The sequence below is a fragment of the Camelina sativa genome, chromosome 9 (assembly GCF_030686135.1).
Source record: "Camelina sativa cultivar CO46 ecotype springtype chromosome 9, ASM3068613v1".
Classification (NCBI taxonomy): domain Eukaryota; kingdom Viridiplantae; phylum Streptophyta; class Magnoliopsida; order Brassicales; family Brassicaceae; genus Camelina; species Camelina sativa.
In genome coordinates, this window is record NC_141888.1 from 20093349 (window position 1) to 20110610 (window position 17262).

A 17262-nucleotide genomic window follows, 5' to 3' on the forward strand; every position below is an offset into this window, starting at 1 on the left:
CTCTTTAAGATTTTCTGTATAACCTATTTGTAACCAATTAATCTATCAATTAATGTATAACATATTTGTAACCAACTTATTAAAATTATATAGTCTAAAAAATAATGTTGTGTACTTCCGTTTTATTATAAAGGGGATTAAAGAATTCGACAAGAAAACAAAATAACATAGATATGTCTACATCTCTTAAGTTGTACAAGCTATTAAACATGAATATTGGATGCAAATGGTTGTCAACTAAAAATAATAACAAAATGAGATGAAAAAAAAATGAGTGGAATAAATTGTGACATCCATTTTGGAGGCATACTAGTGAGGAAGATGAAAAAGAAAAAAAAAAATTATTACATTAAGATATTAGAAAAAAAAATCGATTAAAAGAATTTGAAGAATAATGACATAAATTTGACAATATTTGTTGTAGTGTTTTCAACTAAGCACAAGTAGAACATATATATCGACAAAAGTTACAACTTAGAGCTCTGCTTGAATTTTTGTCCAGAAAAAAAAAAAAAAAAAAGAGCTCTGTTTGAACACGAGACATCCCTAGAAAAATGCTTAAGTGTTTTTTTGCTTTATATTTCAGAAACACTTTAATAATTATATAAACATATAACGGTATAAGTGTATATGGGACTAGATATTGGAGACAAAAGAGAACATTATTGTGTTTATTATTTTTGGTAACTCAAATTTAACAAGAAGGTTTCGTGGTGTAGTTTGTTATCACGTCCGTCTAACACACTGAAGGTCTCCGGTTCAAACCCGAGCGAAGCCATAATACCTGTGTTTTTGATCATTTTTCCTTTAATGTTCCCAACAATATAATAATATATGCTAGGCCTAATAACTGTTATCTTGATTTTATCTATATTAACATTTTTGAAGTACATTTTGTGTTATGCCCTTTTAGTCATAGTTATTAAAAAAATTATTTATAATTTTAACCCCTAGAAAATTTCCTAAAATAACAATTACATCAGATTTTGTTTCCTAAATATTTTACATTTCATTCCTACTAAAAATGTAACAAACTGCAATCAATATTTTATGGAAATAGAAGCTATACTATATTAATGACACCTTCTATTGTTTTTTGAAGATATTATATCTCTAAATTTTTTGTAAACAAAGAAAACAACAATTTAATTCCTATTTTGTTTGTCAAAACATGTTAGCTTCGATTTTTAATGTAGATAAAAATGTTAATATAGATAAAAACTTTGATTCTCATTTTTTAAAATCATATTTTTGATATATATATATAAACTTAATAAAAACTTTAAAATATTATAAATAAAAGCTTATAAAAAGTTAAAAATATTATACAATGTTGTTATATAGTAGGACGGGTTATAAAGAAGACATGCTGGAATTAATAAAATATCATTAAATTTATGCATAAACACAGGTTAAATCCTTATTTTATTATTTGTCAACACTACTAATATTAGAATATTTGACATATCAAATCAACTTACTTTAACTAAGATTTTGTAAAATAAGTAAATTATTATGAAAATATGACTTAATCACGGCTTATAAATTACTTATTATGCATTTAAATCCTTTATTTTTTTCTAATAACTAAAAATCAAATAGAATCTCAAACACTAAATAAAACAAACTAAATTTAACAAAATAAATAGTCACACAGTATACCGCAAGTTAAAAATTAATATTAACATTTTAGCCGTTTGAACGGCTGAAAATTTTAATTATTCCTTAAGCGGCTGAAAATTTTAGTTATTCCTTTATTTACAAAACAAACTACAATTTAACAAGTAAATACAATATAAATTATAGATAATAATAAAATTATAGACCCGTGGTGTACCACGGGTTAAAATCTAGTTTTAGTACATTTTATTCATCTTGATGAAATATTTGGATAACTAATTCCCTATATAATAAAACGGAAATACATAACTTTTTATTGTAGACTGTATAATTTTTATAAGTTGGTTACAAAATAGGTTATAGATTAAATATAGGTTGGTTACCAAAAAGGTTATAGATTTATTGGTCAATATACACTTAAGAATATCCCAAAGAATCCTCTGAAAGAGAATATTCAAATGATTTATACAATTTTCAAAATAAAATCTTTAGTATTCAACGAAAGTACACAACTTCTTTTTGTAGACTATATAATTTTTATAAGTTGGTTATAAAATATGTTATAGATTAAATATAGGTTGGTTACCAAAAAAAGTTATAGATTAATTGGTCAATATACACTTAAGAATATCCCAAAGAATCCTCTGAAAAAGAATATTCCAATGATTTATACATACAAAATAAAATCTTTAGTATTCCATGTATTGTTACAAAATATATACTGCTAGGCATAAAAATGAATAAAATATTGGCAATTTATCACACTTAATTGTGATTTCCGGGATTTAGTTAAAAATAAAATCTTACCTAAGCACTGGTCATATTAAAACACTTTCACCAAATATGTTCAAAAATTAAAATTAAAACAAACAACAAATATAACCATATATCTCATACATAAATTTACAATATTAACAATATAAAACTTACAAAAAGATGTTTTTTTCAACCTATCATATTTAACATATGATTTTATTACATAATGTTTTATCCAAAAAAACTTTCAAAAACAATCATATAAATTATATTTTATTCTAAAATTATAATATAAATAAAAAAAATTGAAGCCGTGCTCTAACACGGATCCTAATCTAGTCTATCATTAATTGATTTAACTCCAATACACAAAAAGTGCTGGAGACTTTTGAGCTATAATAGGATTCTTTAATCTAACGGGCAAGACTCAAACACATACTTAAAATGCAGTTTAATCTCAGGTAATGCAAAACTGTTAGTGTGGAACAAGAATATTCTTGCCTATTCATACATATGGTGATGTAATGTCTCATCTAACTTTATAATTTATTGGCTTTTGTCCTTGGTGTTGATTGAGTTTGCAATTATTTGATCTTCAAGCAGGCCAAATATAGCTCGATCGTAAGGGTTTGGAGTCTTTTTGTATGTCACACGCAATGCAACCATTGCAATAGTTGTTATCAGTCATCAGAGACATTAATGATTCTTTTATAATACCGCCAAAGAGAAACCAGCAAGAACAACGGAAGGAGCACTTTTGTATTTTTTGTGAAACATCATTAGATTTTCGACAGGGATCCCCTGTGACTCTTCATCATACGTACAAACGGCAGTTTACAAGGCCATCAACAAGCAAGCACAAGTGTTGCCTTAACAGAATCATATTCATATCATATTTGTTTTGTTTTGTTTGGTTTTCTTTTCTTAAGAAATACTTTGCAAGTCGGAATAATTTATCATGTTGAAAAAGAAAAATCAAACAAATAACTAATTTGGATATGTTTAATTTCTAAGAAATTTTGATTAGCAAAGTGTTTTTGGAAATTCTTTCAATTTTTAAGAAATGTTACAAAAATTAAGAGTCACAAAAATAAGTGTAACTCTTTTTAAACATTTTAAAAATTACTGGCTTGAATTAGCCGAACTAGACGATGTGCTTACTTAAACAAATAGAAGGCTAAGATTAGGTGGAAATGCATTGGTTTTGGCATTAGTCATGCTCACCTCAGTGGACTCCTTCGCAGCCCCACCACTTAAAAAAATGAATACTCTTCTTGTTACTAGACATTAGCATTTACCAAATCTCATTAAGCACTAAGCTCAAGAGGACATGAGTGTTCGTTCCTATATGTCCCTTTAATTTAATACTCAGTAATTGATATAGAATCTAGACAAAATAGAATCGTAATCTTATATTTCGTATACCCCCGACAATGAAACAAAAAGAGAGGGAGTAGTATGAAGATATATATTCACATGTAGTAATCAATGCCATGGATATGACAGAGTCGTTCTCACATGGATATGTTTAATGGTATACCTATCTGTTGAAATATTTTGAAGATTTCATCGACTTAAATCAACAATTTAACAAACAAAATTATGATATCTCCGCTAAATGATAATTAATAATACCAACACAAAGTGGATAAGAGTTTAGTGATAAATCTCTTGAAAATGAGAGGAGAGGCTATAGTGCTCCACATCCTAATTATTATTTGTGTTTATACTTTATACACTTGGTTTGGTTGTTAGTGGGAATGAGTTGTTATGGACTAGAAAACCTAATCCTTTTAGTTAAGTTCACGTACACCTCTCATTTCCTTGTGACTTTTAACAACAAATGTAGAGTTCTTTCATAAGACAAAAGTGAGAGGATTTAATTTTAATTAGTGAGGAAGACAAATATATAGTAGTAATTAATAAAAAATAGAAAATACTTGGGTAGATTTATCATTTTTACATTAACCAATGATACAAAAACATGTGTAGAGGAAAGTGATGAAAAGGGTTTAGGGAAAAAAGGAAGAAAGTGAAATTGGTTTTGGAATTTGTTCTTATCTTTACCATCCTTCTCAAAGCCATCCCCTTTTTAGGTTTCTCTCTTGTTTTAAAATCCATTATTAACTTTATAGGGTAAGACGTGTTTATGGATATACTCAATGATTTTTTTTCATTTTAATATCAAATGCATGGACTATAAAGTAATAATAAAAATTGGGGTTCAAACTTTTGTATTTTTCTATCTGAAAATACTCTCAAATCAGTTAAAATCAAATGTGAAATTGAACTTTTATTAAAATTAAGAATCGTTAAATAAATAATATCGAATTTCAACTAGTAAATAAAATGATTTAAAAGAAAATAATACATCATTTTTTATAAAGATTTTAAACAACAATGATCTAATAATACATGATTTTGTTTAGATTTCCAAATCAACTAAAATCCAATAATCATACTATTTTATAAACAAAGTTCTGGCTGGCACATTTCCGAAATTTTGTTTTTATCACCAAACAAGAAATATATGTTTGTTCCTTCAAAATATTAAAAATCAACTACAAATTTTTAATATAACTATTTCATTAGGTTACAAAAAAAGAAAAGAAACATATACTTATGGGTTTGTTTCGTTTCTTAATTAGTTTTTCAATACTCTACCATATGTTTGTTACCTAATCAGAGGACCGACATGTACAAAAGGCTAAAAAGAGTCGGTGAATTGGCCATGTCATCGTCCCACCCCATGACTCATATTGGTAAAACTAAATCTTCTCTCTTTCACACTTGTTCTTTTACTTTGGTTTGGACTAATAAAATTAATTAAAGATGTCACTTTATTAACATATGAGTAAAACGCGTAATTAAGGAAGCTACTCACACACATACCTAGCTATGACGTGACCGTGTGTGTTAGATATGGAGACGCTGAGCTGGCATCAACTCTCTCTTCAATCTTCATATCACTATTATATAATCCCATTCTTTGTTCTCTCTTCTCTAAACGCATGTTATTCACATATCTCTCTTCTCTCTAATTTGATCATATAGATATTATTTGTTTCTTCAAGAAAAAGAAAACACAAGAATGGGAAGCTTTCTCTACCTTGTTGTAGTCATCTTCATCTTCTCATCATCAGTTAACGCATGTGATCGATGTCTTCACCGTTCTAAAGCATCTTATTTCTCCTCTGCTTCAGCTCTCTCTTGTAAAGATTCAATCTTCTCTTCTCTCATTACTTATAAGTTACCATCTGTTTGTTTCTTTTTCTCATGATTTGTTGTTTTTGTTTGCAGCTGGAGCTTGTGCTTATGGCTCTATGGCTACAAGATTCTTCGCCGGACACATTGCAGCGGCTACACCTTCAATCTACAAAGACGGTGCTGGCTGTGGAGCTTGCTTCCAAGTCAGATGCAAGAACCCTAAGCTATGTAGCAGCAAAGGAACCATTGTTATGGTCACAGACTTGAACAAGAGCAACCAAACCGATCTTGTCCTGAGTAGCAGAGCTTTTAGAGCTATGGCTAAACCTGTTTCTGGTGCTGACAGAGATCTTCTTAAACAAGGCATTGTCGACATTGATTACCAAAGGTTCGATTCTTTAAAGCCAACACCTAACTTTTTGTTTTTCTTAATCACTTTCGTAAGTTAGTAACAAGAAAAATTTGGTAAATGATAAAAACAGAGTTCCTTGCGATTACGGGAACAAGAACATGAACGTGAGAGTAGAAGAAGCGAGCAAAAAGCCAAACTACTTGGAGATAAAGCTTTTATACCAAGGAGGTCAAACAGAAGTAGTAGCCATCGACATTGCACAAGTTGGTTCATCACGTTGGGGTTACATGAGCAGAAGCCACGGAGCCGTGTGGACTACTGACAAAGTACCAACCGGAGCTCTTCAGTTCAGGTTCGTAGTTACAGGAGGATACGACGGCAAAATGATTTGGGCTCAGAGTGCTCTCCCAGCTAATTGGGAAGCTGGTAAGACTTATGACGCTGGTGTTCAAATTACAGACATTGCTCAAGAAGGTTGTGATCCATGCGATGCTCACATCTGGAAGTAGTAACTCAATTCCAAATCCCAAATTCTTTAGGCACACACAACACACCATTTCTAGGTTTTATATATATGTAATGTGTAACAGAGTTGTTTATTTAACCGAGTTTAAAAGAACACAAACGCAAATCTTGATTCCAAAAGAGATTTCATAACATTACTTTACAACTGGGGGGAAACGAGAATTAAAAAAAAAAACAAAAACAGGTAACAAGCGAAAGTAGAAACCCTAAAACAAGATTTGAAAACCCTAAATTCCCAATTCAAGAACTGGTGAATTTGGTAACAGCTTTGGTTCCTTCAGAGACAGCGTGTTTAGCGAGCTCACCAGGGAGAACAAGTCTCACAGCAGTCTGAATCTCCCGAGAAGTAATCGTAGGCTTCTTGTTGTACCTAGCGAGCTTAGACGACTCCGAAGCGAGCTTCTCGAAGATATCGTTGATGAAACTGTTCATGATTCCCATGGCTTTGCTTGAGATACCAATATCGGGATGAACTTGCTTCAGAACCTTGAAGATGTAGATCTTGTACGTCTCGACGCTCTTCTTCTTCATCTTCTTCTTCTTGTCACCTCCAGCTCCAGCTTCTTTCGGGAGTTTCTTGCCGGCTTTTGGTTTCTTCTCCGCCGGAGCTTTCTCGGCTTTTGATTTCTCCTCTACTGGCTTCTCGGAGGCTGGTTTCTTCTCCGCTGGCTTCTTCTCTGCTCTCGGCGCCATTGTTTTTGACTTTTGTGATTTTGTCTTTTCTGGGTTGAAGAAAGAAGAAGCACAGATCTGAATTGTGTTTTTTGATATCTTTACTCGATGAAGATGAGTTTTGCTTTTATAGTAGTTCGAGTAATTGATTCTATTGGTTATTAGGTCTTGACGAAGATCGATGACGTCGGAGATCCTAGCCGTTGATTGTGTTTTTAATCGACGGTTTATAAGAATGTTTGTAAACTAGGTCAGCTCATGAAGCGGGATCGCTGACGTGTCAAATATTTGGTATATGGTTGCGCGGCGTTAAAATCTCCGTTCCCGCTCCACTAAAAGTTTTGATGGGCTTTTTTATTGGGCTCATTTAAATAAATAGGCCTGATCCAAAGCTAATCTGTGTAATTTAACCAATGAAAATAGAGTAATTATATGCTACATAATACTATATTTAAAAATAAACCAAAATTAAAGATAAAAACTAAAGAAAAAAATCTTTATATTTTTAATTTGACAAGATTAAATATCAATTTAGGTTTATAAAATAGTGTTTATATTTTTAGCCTTTAGGTTTTTCAATTAAATGAAATTATATGTTGGTTTAGGTTTATAAAATAGTGATTAACTAGGTACCAACCCGCACTATATGCGGGATAAATCAATTTAAATAAAATATTATGAGAAAAACTATTATTTGAGATTTAAGATTTATTTGTGTAAAACAAAATATGTGAGTAGTGTTTTTTTTGTTTATTCAAATTTGCGTTTTGCTTTCGGTAAAATATGTTTTACCCGTGAAATATTTAAACTTGGAAAAGAATTTTAAGATGAGGTAGAAATTTTTGATTTGTTTTTGTGTTTCTAAAAATCAAATTCACATATTTTATGTTTTATATTATCATCTACATCACTATACCATTAAATAGATAAAAAATACTTTTTAGACTAATCAATTTAATTTAAACTAATCATAAGTTAAAAAAATGCAATGAGAAAAATGTATAAAAGTGGTAAATAAATGAATAATTTTTTTATTGTTTGTGAAATAAAATTTATTTCTAATTATTAAATATGTTATAAAACTGATAATTAAATACATTTTTGGATTTTAATTGTTGATTAAATTTTTCATTTTTGAAAACTTATAGAAAATAAAATTGTCTTATATATGTCAATTATATATATGTAAATAATAATGAGGTGAGAGGAGAGGATTATAGATTTGTTTTTTTTTAATAAATACAATGGCAGGGAGTTGTAAATAAATAGATGTTTTGAGGGTTATTTGATAAAAAGTGTTCTGAGCTCTGTAACGCTGACACATCAGTTTTTTTTTCTCAAGTGTGCTTCTCTATTAATTTATAAGGGATACAGAGTTTGTTTCCTTAATATGTTGTGTTTTCTGATTTTAATTTTGATTTGTTTTTAAATATAGTATAAGGTGGCATACTACTCTATTTTTATTGGTTAAGCTATAGGGGTGAATTTAAAAGAAAAGACTTTCTCTCTCTTATTTCTTTCATATCTTTCAGAGAGAGAAAGTTTTGGTTCCTCTTTTGTAATCTCCGTCTTAAATCGGAGTTTTTTGTTTGTACTTTTAGATTCCGGCCTCGTTGCCGATTTATCTTTCCGACTTTGTTTCGTATTTTATTTTGTTTTTTTCTCTTTTGGTTGTCTTTTGTAGTTGAAATTAACACTTCCAACTGTGGGAAGTTGTGAATTCCGGGAGTCATTAGATGGATCCTTTCTCACTAAGTGCTTGATTCTTCTATCAAGTGATGGTAATTCCTCGCTCTCTGCCAAAAAAGCTTTTATAATAGAGCGTCGGTTCTCCTTGGTGGACTGATCAAGATGATGCGGTTTGATTGGGACGAGATATGAAGAATTGGAGTATTCGTCGTGTTTTGATGATTCTCTGATGAATATTCTGAACTAATCTGCTAAGGTTAGAAATTATGGTGACAAAGTTTAGGTCAAATCAATCTCTTCTGGTAATATTTGGCAAAAGGCGATCTGGTACAGTTGAAGGCAACTAGAGGTAGAGGTTTCTCGGAGGACTGAGATGATCCTCTGGCCGACGAAGGAAGTTTCCGGTGAAGATGAGTCGGTGATGGCGTTGCTGACGAAACCTTCTTCTTCTCTCAACATCCCACGTTGCATAACACGTGTCTTCATTTTGTTTTTCTTATCTTGAAATATTTGCAATTGGTGGGCCTTTTCGTAGCCTTTCTTGTACCGATTACGTTCCCATTTGGGCTTTCTAAAAATATTTGGCCTACAAAAAAAAAAGCTAATAGGGGTGAATAAGGAGGTTCATATAAATATGAATTGATATAATTAAATATGAATAAGGAGGTTCATAGTTATATGATTTGATATAAATATGTTTATAAAAATTTCAATAGTAATTAAAAATTTATGCATATCCATGTTTGGAAAGTCAAATCTTGAAATAATTACACATATCAGATTTTACCTTATAAATGGTAAGTCAAATCTGGATACAAAGAAAAAAATATTGATAAATCAAATCTTGAAATAATTACACATATCAGATTTTCACTTACAAATGGTAAGTCAAATCTAGATACAAAGAAAAAAATATTGTTAAATCAAATTTTGAAATAATTACACATATCAGATTTTCACTTATAAATGGTAAGTCAAATCTGGATACAAAGAAAAAAAAGATTGATAAATCAAATCTTGAAATAATTACACATATTAGATTTTCAGTTATAAATGGTAAGTCAAATCTAGATACAAAGAACAAAATATTGATAAATCAAATCTTGAAATAATTACACATCAGATTTTCACTTATAAATGGTAAGTCAAATCTGGATACAAAGAAAAAATATTGATAATTCAAATCTTGAAATAATTACACATATCAGATTTTCACTTATAAATGATAAGTCAAATATGGATACAAAGAAAAAATATTGATAAATCAAATCTTGAAATAATTGCACATATATATATTTGGTAAGTTAAATCTTGATATGAACATATAAATTGATGTAAATTTGACAAGAGATGAAGTGCAACCATTAACTTCACCACTGAAAGTAAAAGAACATTTACTTAGAGAAATCAAGAGAACAATTACTTAGAGAATGAAAAACATTTCATTTAAAAGTATGTTATTGGTTTCTCTTCTTGTCATCGTCTTCTTCGGTAAGTGTGCACACTTTATCAATAGTAACATTTTCAAACAAACCAATAGAATTTTACATATATTTTTACCAATTTTTGAGACTAGTCTTTGTTAAATTTAATTTTAATATTTTTGTTTCAAAGATCAATTTGTTTAATTTTTGGTGATTTTAAGGACAAAATTTTGCGTACGTGGATAAGTGCGATACAGACGAGACATGCATGCGAAACTGTTTATGTGATAATGCGTACTGCGACAAAAAACGCCATATTTGCGTGTATAATTTATATGGTATGGATTCAGTTGATATCAGTTCTTCCAAGCAGCATGGTATTCAAGATCATAAAGGTTTTGGCAATGGAGCACCTCCACCACGAAGATTGAAATTATAATGATTAAATTAAAAATATTAGTCTAATAACAAGTTATTAAATAAAATAATTTATTTAAATAATTTTGATTTGTTATTTTTGTTGATGGTCATAAATTATGAATATCGTCTTAAATAAAATCAAGATGAGTTAAGATTACAAATTTAAACATAGAAAACGCATACTTGAACAATATACATTATTGTTTTACATATTAGTTTTGGTTTCCTAATCCTACAAATCAAATAATTTTTTTTGGGAAAACCATTAAACTATATATAAGTGATGTTCATTTGTTCTTCCAAATGGTCAACCTAGATGCAGATGAAAAATGATATTCGTGATGCAGATGAAAAATGATGTTTGTTTAGTGCAATTAAACACATCATCTAGATGTATTTGTCAAACTCATCCAAAAGGTAGAAAAAATGTGCATGATTTTAAGTGGTGGATTCATATGGTGATATACTTCCAAAAATTGTAAATGTCTAAAATACCTTAACTTACAATATTTTCAAAACCACATATATACATCAAAAAAATTTCTCAACTTGTAAAGTCAAGAATTATCATTTTTCCGTCAAAATCGCAAAACGGCACGATTATGTTTTTATTTTTTTTACCAAAATGTAAAAAATACAGGGGTTTCCATCAAAACAAAATCTTTTTACCAAACTTTGTGTTACGCCAAACTATAAGTCATGATTTTTGCAAGAAAATTTGCAAAATACCGTTTTTCAACCAAAACCAAAAATCACGATTTTGGCGAGAAAATTATGGAAATGTGCACACCAGAACTGAAAAACCGGAGAATTTTGTTTTCTGTCCAAAATTATAAAAGATAAAATTGTAAAATTGTGTTTTCTCGTCAAAACCGGAAAATATAAAATTGTGTGTTTCTCACCCAAATTATAAAAGGTAATTTGCAAAGTAGCATATACGTGAATGATGTCAGAAAAAGAAAAAAAAATTCTCACATATGATGCAGCGCATCTTAACGGTATCTCTATTTTGGTTTTTACTTATGGGTTCAGTTTATATTTTGTTTAGCTTCATGTGTTAAGTAGGCTTTACCTTTATGTTGGGTTTCTTATATTCATTAGGCCTAGGGTTTTTGACGTCTCTCTTTGTTATTTATAGCCTCCTTTGTGTTTAGAATAGGTAAAATATTATTGAATAAGAATCAAAGCTTTCAGCTTCTTTATTTTCTCTTGAACATTGGCTATTCATCGAATCAACGATTTTCAAGTCTCGTCTCTTGTTCGGCTATTCTTCGAATCAACGAACAACTAGACATTCCTTCTGTTTGGCCATTCCCAGGAATCAATAAGCACAAGGTTCTATCCCGGTTACGCTGTGCCAGTTTTGGTATCAGTGACAAAGACAATTCGTTCCCAACCGTGTTTTTGACTTTTGCAAACATGGCTGCTATGCGCAAAAAAAAAAATCTGAACGGCGTGAAGAGGAACAGCTCAATGAGTGATGCAAACAAACATTCAAGCTATGATCACCAATTCGATCCATGAATTGACAGAGACTTTGTTGAACAATCAATTCCTTCCATAGGATCTGGAATATGAAAGTTCAGAGGATGCTCAGGAGACCCCGTTCGCTCGAGAGCATCTTCCACATCCTCGAAAACAGGAATCTCGTGATGGAGAGTGATATCTTGTGTTCTTATGTGATTTTAAAGCTTAATTATTTATTGTTTTGTGCATATTCATGAGCATTTAAGTTGTTTAGGTTGCATTTTGCATCAAGTTTGGTATCTCAGATGTTGGAGTAGAGATGTACAAGAAAAGTGTGCTTTGGAGCTAAATAAGTCAAGAATTAGCAATATAATGGAAGACACACATTTGGATGCGCACAAGATGATTGATGATTCGGAACCAGTCTGCAGTCCCTCAAAGATCGACTCGTATGAAGACCTTTCATTGGTATTTAGCTCTGGAGTTCTTCACCAAAGTTATTGGAAATTGAGTAAGATTTTCAATGGAGGTGATTTAAGGATAATCGGATGTGTGTGTAAGGAGTTATAGCTGTTTTAGTGAGAGTATATACAGCCAGAACTGGAGATCAGATGGACCAAGGTGCGAAGACACAATTGCGGCCACACCACTCGGCCAAGCCTAGGCCGATGGAGTTCAAATGGTTGAAGGTGCGAAGACACACGCGGCCAAACCAAGGCCGAGGGAAGACACGCGGCTACACCACTCGGCCAACCCATGGCCGATGGAGTTCACACCAAGCTTGTTATATTTTTGATCCGGGTTTGACCCAGTTTGTTTTGGGTTGACCTAGGTTCTCTTCTACTCTCCTATAAATACTCTAAACCTATTAAGGAGACTGATATCTTATCTTATCTCTTGTTTTAGTAGCCACTTAGGGTTCATAAGCTTGTTTACTCTTGGTTATTGAATCCTTTTGATTTCCCAGTTTTAATAGCAATTTCTTCTTCTAATCTCTCAATCTATAAACTCTTATCATGATTTCACAAAGATCAAACTCTTTCCTTTGTGTGATCATGATGATGAGTGAGTAGATCTTTTAAGAATTTTGGGCTTGGTAGATTAGAGAGATAGATGGTTGATCTTTGATGTCTAGGGCTTTATTTATGCATTTCCTATCTTGATTAGTGATAATAATGCTAGATAGCATTGATCAAGCTTGAATTTAGACTTTAGGATTTCCATGCCCACAAGGTGTTTGATGAAATTCCTGAACCAAACTTTTCAAGAGCTTTGCATTCCTAGCCAATGGAAATTGATGATTAGGGTGCTTAGTGGTATTTGAACTTGTTCTTAATGCATGTTTGTCTTGTGATTACCTTTGGAAATTGTTGATTATCACTTGATTATCATAGGATCTCTATCATGGAAATGAATTGATTTGCATAAGTGTTCTAGCCATAGGATTGTTCTTGATTGTTACTTAGACATCTAAGATTGATTAGCTATCTCCCAAGTCAATTAACTTGCCCAAGGTTCTCTTGTAAATTCTTGATTTTCAGTATTATTGCTAGTTGTGTTCTATTGCCTTGAGTTTGCATTGTCTTGTTTACTTTGTTTGAATCATTTTGTTAGCTAAGATTGTGAGAAAAGAACTTTTCCTTATTAAGAATAGATTAAGCATCTTTGTGTATTCTTAGTGTGTTGTTTAATGCAAATTGTGGATTGATAATAATTGATATGAAAGTTACTACATCAATTTGGCGCCGTTGCCCGTTTGCATTCTAATTGACCATTAGGATTTCATCTTTGCTTGAGACTATTCATTTACTTTACACTGTTTGTTACTTGGGTTGCATTGGTGGTTAGTATTTGATTTTCAGGGTGTATGAACTTGAGAAACCACAGCTTAGCAAACTTGTTTCAGCCTGTTGACGACGTACCCCGACTTGAAAGAGAGAACCGCCGTCTAGCCCGCCAAGCCATGGAGAACAACCCGCCTCCAGCCGCTGGTCATAATGGACATGATCAGCCCAATGAAAACCAAGCTCCTATCCATCCTCCAAGACAAGCCCCTCTCATTGGAGCCTATGATGCACCAAATGTCAATGGACATAGAACTGGAATTAGAGCTCCACCAGTTGAGAACAATCACTTTGAGATCAAGGCCAGTCTTATCAACATGGTTCAATGATCAAAATTTCATGGTTTGGCAATGGAAGACCCTCTTGATCACTTGGATCAATTTGATAGGTTTTGTGGGACTGTTAAGATCAATGGTATCTCTGAAGATGCCTTCAAGCTGCGCCTTTTCCCCTTCTCTCTTGGTGACAAGGCTCACATTTGGGAAAAGAATCTGCCTCACAATACCATTACCACCTGGGATTAGTGTAAGAAAGCTTTCCTCTCCAAATTCTTCTCTACTACAAGAACAACAAGGATAAGGAATGAGATATCAAGCTTTGCTCAAAAGGGAAATGAGAGTTTTTGTGAAGCATGGGAAAGATTCAAGGGGTATATCTCTCAGTGTCCACATCATGGTTTCTCCAAGGAGTCACAGTTGAGTACACTCTATAGAGGAGTTTTGCCTAAGTATAGAATGCTTCTTTATACAACAAGCAATGGAAACTTCTTGGGCCAAAATGCAGAACAAGGGATGTTGCTGGTTGAGAATCTTGCTCAAAGTGATGGGAACTATGGAGAAGATTATGGTAGAACCTCAAGAGATTATTCTGATATGAATGAGCAGCAAAGGAAGGAGATCAAAGCATTAAATGACAAGATGGATAAGATGCTTATGGCCAATCAAAAGCAAGTTCACTTTGTCAATGATTGTGAACTTTATCAAGAAGGCATGGAAGCTTGTGTTGAAGGTCAAGAGGAAGTCAACTATGTAGGAGGCCAAGGATATAAAAAGTTCAATCTTAATTACCGCAACCACCCAAACCTCTCTTACCGCAGCACCAATGTGGAGAACCCACAAGATCAGACTTATCCACCACAAAAACCACCTGGTTTTCCTTCCCAACCCAACTATCAGCCAAAACCTCAAGGAAACTACCAAGCCAAGCCTCAAAATTATTCTCACCCTCAGCAACAAATGAATGCACCACATCCTCAAGGTCAAGTAGATGACACAAATGCTTTACTTAGACAACTCCTAGAAGGACAAGGGAGAGGTGCCATTGAACTTGCCACACAAATGAAAGCAATGCACCACAAGGTTGAAAATGTCTATGGTGAGTTAAATGCTAAGATAGAGAGGTTGCAAACACAAGTCCAAGGACAAGCTTCCTCATCATCAACAAGACAAATGGGTTCTCTACCAAACCCAAAGGAGTTTTGCAATGCCATCTTCATGGAAGAAGTGAACAAGGTTACTAGTATGAGTTTTGAAAAATCAAAAATGGATAGCCATGCTGATGAGAATGAAAGGTCTATTGAAGAGATCTCTTCTCTCCTATATGGTTCTGATGCTGAGAGTTTGGTGGTTGCTAAAGTTGAGAAATCTGAGAAGGGATCAAGGGGTAAGGAGATAGTTGCCAAGGAGGTTGAAAAGAAAGATGAACCAAGTGTTGCTCTTCCTCTTTATATTCCTCCAATTCCATTTCCACATAGGGTTCTTACAAAGGCCAAAAAGAAAGTGCTCTCAAGTTTCAAAGCTAATATGAATAGAGTTGGAGCACCTTTGCCTTATGTGGATAGTTTCTCTCAAGTTCCTCTCCATATAGAGTTCATCAAAGCTATTCTAGCAAACAGAGAGAAGGTGGAAGAAATCATGGGAATTTTTGATTCACCAAGTGAACAACAACCCAGTCCAAAAACACTTTCAAAGCTTGAGGATCCAGGCAGATTTACTATACCTTGCTCACTTGGTGCTTTACAACTTGATGATGCCTTATGTGATTCAGGAGCAAGTGTCAATGTAATGTCACTTGAGATGGTAAAGAGTCTTGGGATCAATGACATGAAGCAGCCCTCTTCTTCCATCATGTTTGGAGATGCTTCCTCAAATTCTCCACTTGGTTTGCTTGAAAATTATCCACTCAAGGTTGGGGATTGCACAGTTCCAACAGACTTCATGATAGTGAAGATGAAAGAAACCAACAAGCTCCCTCTCATACTAGGAACTCCCTTTCTCAACACTGTGGGGGCAAGCATTGAGTTCCCAAATAAGAGAATAACTCTTCTTCATGTGAATCCTAACACATCCTATCCTATCAAACCTTCTTCCTCTACAATGTTTTGTGGAACAATCACTAGTGAAGAAGTGGCAACTAAGGAAGAGCATAGAGACTTGAATGACCAACATCAAGAGCTCCAAGTTGATAAAGTGGAGATTAAAGAGACCACAAAGCTTGATGAGGACATTGTGGATGGTGAGTGTTTAGACTCCTTGTTTGATGACCTCAAAGGAGATTCAAGAGTAGAGGATTTGGGTCAAGCAAATAAAGTTGTTGACAAGAAGAAGAGGAAGAAGAAATAAAACCAGCTTCCCACCATTGTTTCTTCTCCTATGACTTTGTGTTTGCATCCCTTGGGGCTTGTTGATGGAGCAATAGAGTACAAAGTGAAGAACAAAGGTCCTTCTTCACCTTTTGCAAGTGTCAAAGCCAAGCTAGATCCCAACTATCATTATGACAAGGATAAGCTTCATGAACTTCTCTCAAGTGTCATTACTATCAACCTCCAATCTCCTTCCACCAATTCAGCAAGATCTCAAGGGAGCACTAAATCTCCTCCTATCACTCCATTCCCTAAAGTTCACAACTAGGGCCAAGGTATGGTCCTCACATCCTATTGTATATATCATTTGAGTCTTGTTTTCTTTATTTTGTTAGTCTTTCTCTTGGACTTTTCTCACACAGGGACTGTGTGAATTAAGTTTGGGGGAGAGACTAGCCATCTAACATTTTGTTCTGTTTTGACTTTTATGTTTTGTGTGATGCATTGTTAATAGCTATGTTTTGAGAAAAATAAAAAAAAATTGAAAAATTTTCGAAAAAACAAAAACAAATTCATGTAGCTTTGCATATTCATTCTTGTGTTTAGGATTGAGTCTAGAAGCATTAAGTATGCATTTGCATTTGCATTTGGGATAATAATGAAACTACCTTGGTAGAAGTAGAGACTTAGGATTGAACCCACAGC

At 32.8% G+C, this 17262-nt stretch overlaps 3 protein-coding genes, 1 long non-coding RNA gene and 1 other non-coding gene across 5 annotated transcripts; 3 read left to right on the forward strand and 2 right to left on the reverse strand.

Moving 5' to 3' along the window:
- Nucleotides 1-5299: 5299 nt before the first annotated feature.
- Nucleotides 5300-6580, forward strand: LOC104711054 (expansin-like A1). The gene is made up of 3 exons (XM_010427724.2): nucleotides 5300-5588; nucleotides 5677-5971; nucleotides 6066-6580. Exons 1-3 carry the CDS (start codon nucleotides 5468-5470, stop codon nucleotides 6442-6444), a joined length of 795 nt encoding a protein of 264 aa, XP_010426026.1. The 5' UTR covers nucleotides 5300-5467; the 3' UTR covers nucleotides 6445-6580.
- LOC104711053 (histone H2B.6) lies at nucleotides 6569-7153 on the reverse strand. The gene has a single exon (XM_010427723.3). The coding sequence runs from the start codon at nucleotides 7151-7153 to the stop codon at nucleotides 6701-6703; it is 453 nt and encodes a 150-aa protein (XP_010426025.2). The 3' UTR covers nucleotides 6569-6700.
- Nucleotides 7154-10068: 2915 nt separating this feature from the next.
- LOC109126660 (uncharacterized) lies at nucleotides 10069-10826 on the forward strand. Its single transcript, XR_015565753.1, has 2 exons — nucleotides 10069-10312; nucleotides 10467-10826. It is a non-coding gene; the product is annotated as an uncharacterized LOC109126660 (long non-coding RNA).
- Nucleotides 10827-14326: 3500 nt separating this feature from the next.
- Nucleotides 14327-16597, forward strand: LOC147938367 (uncharacterized). The gene is made up of 2 exons (XM_087465608.1): nucleotides 14327-14446; nucleotides 14501-16597. Exons 1-2 carry the CDS (start codon nucleotides 14327-14329, stop codon nucleotides 16595-16597), a joined length of 2217 nt encoding a protein of 738 aa, XP_087321734.1.
- Nucleotides 14549-14655, reverse strand: LOC147938368 (small nucleolar RNA R71). Its single transcript, XR_015567526.1, has one exon. It is a non-coding gene; the product is annotated as a small nucleolar RNA R71 (small nucleolar RNA).
- Nucleotides 16598-17262: the final 665 nt, after the last annotated feature.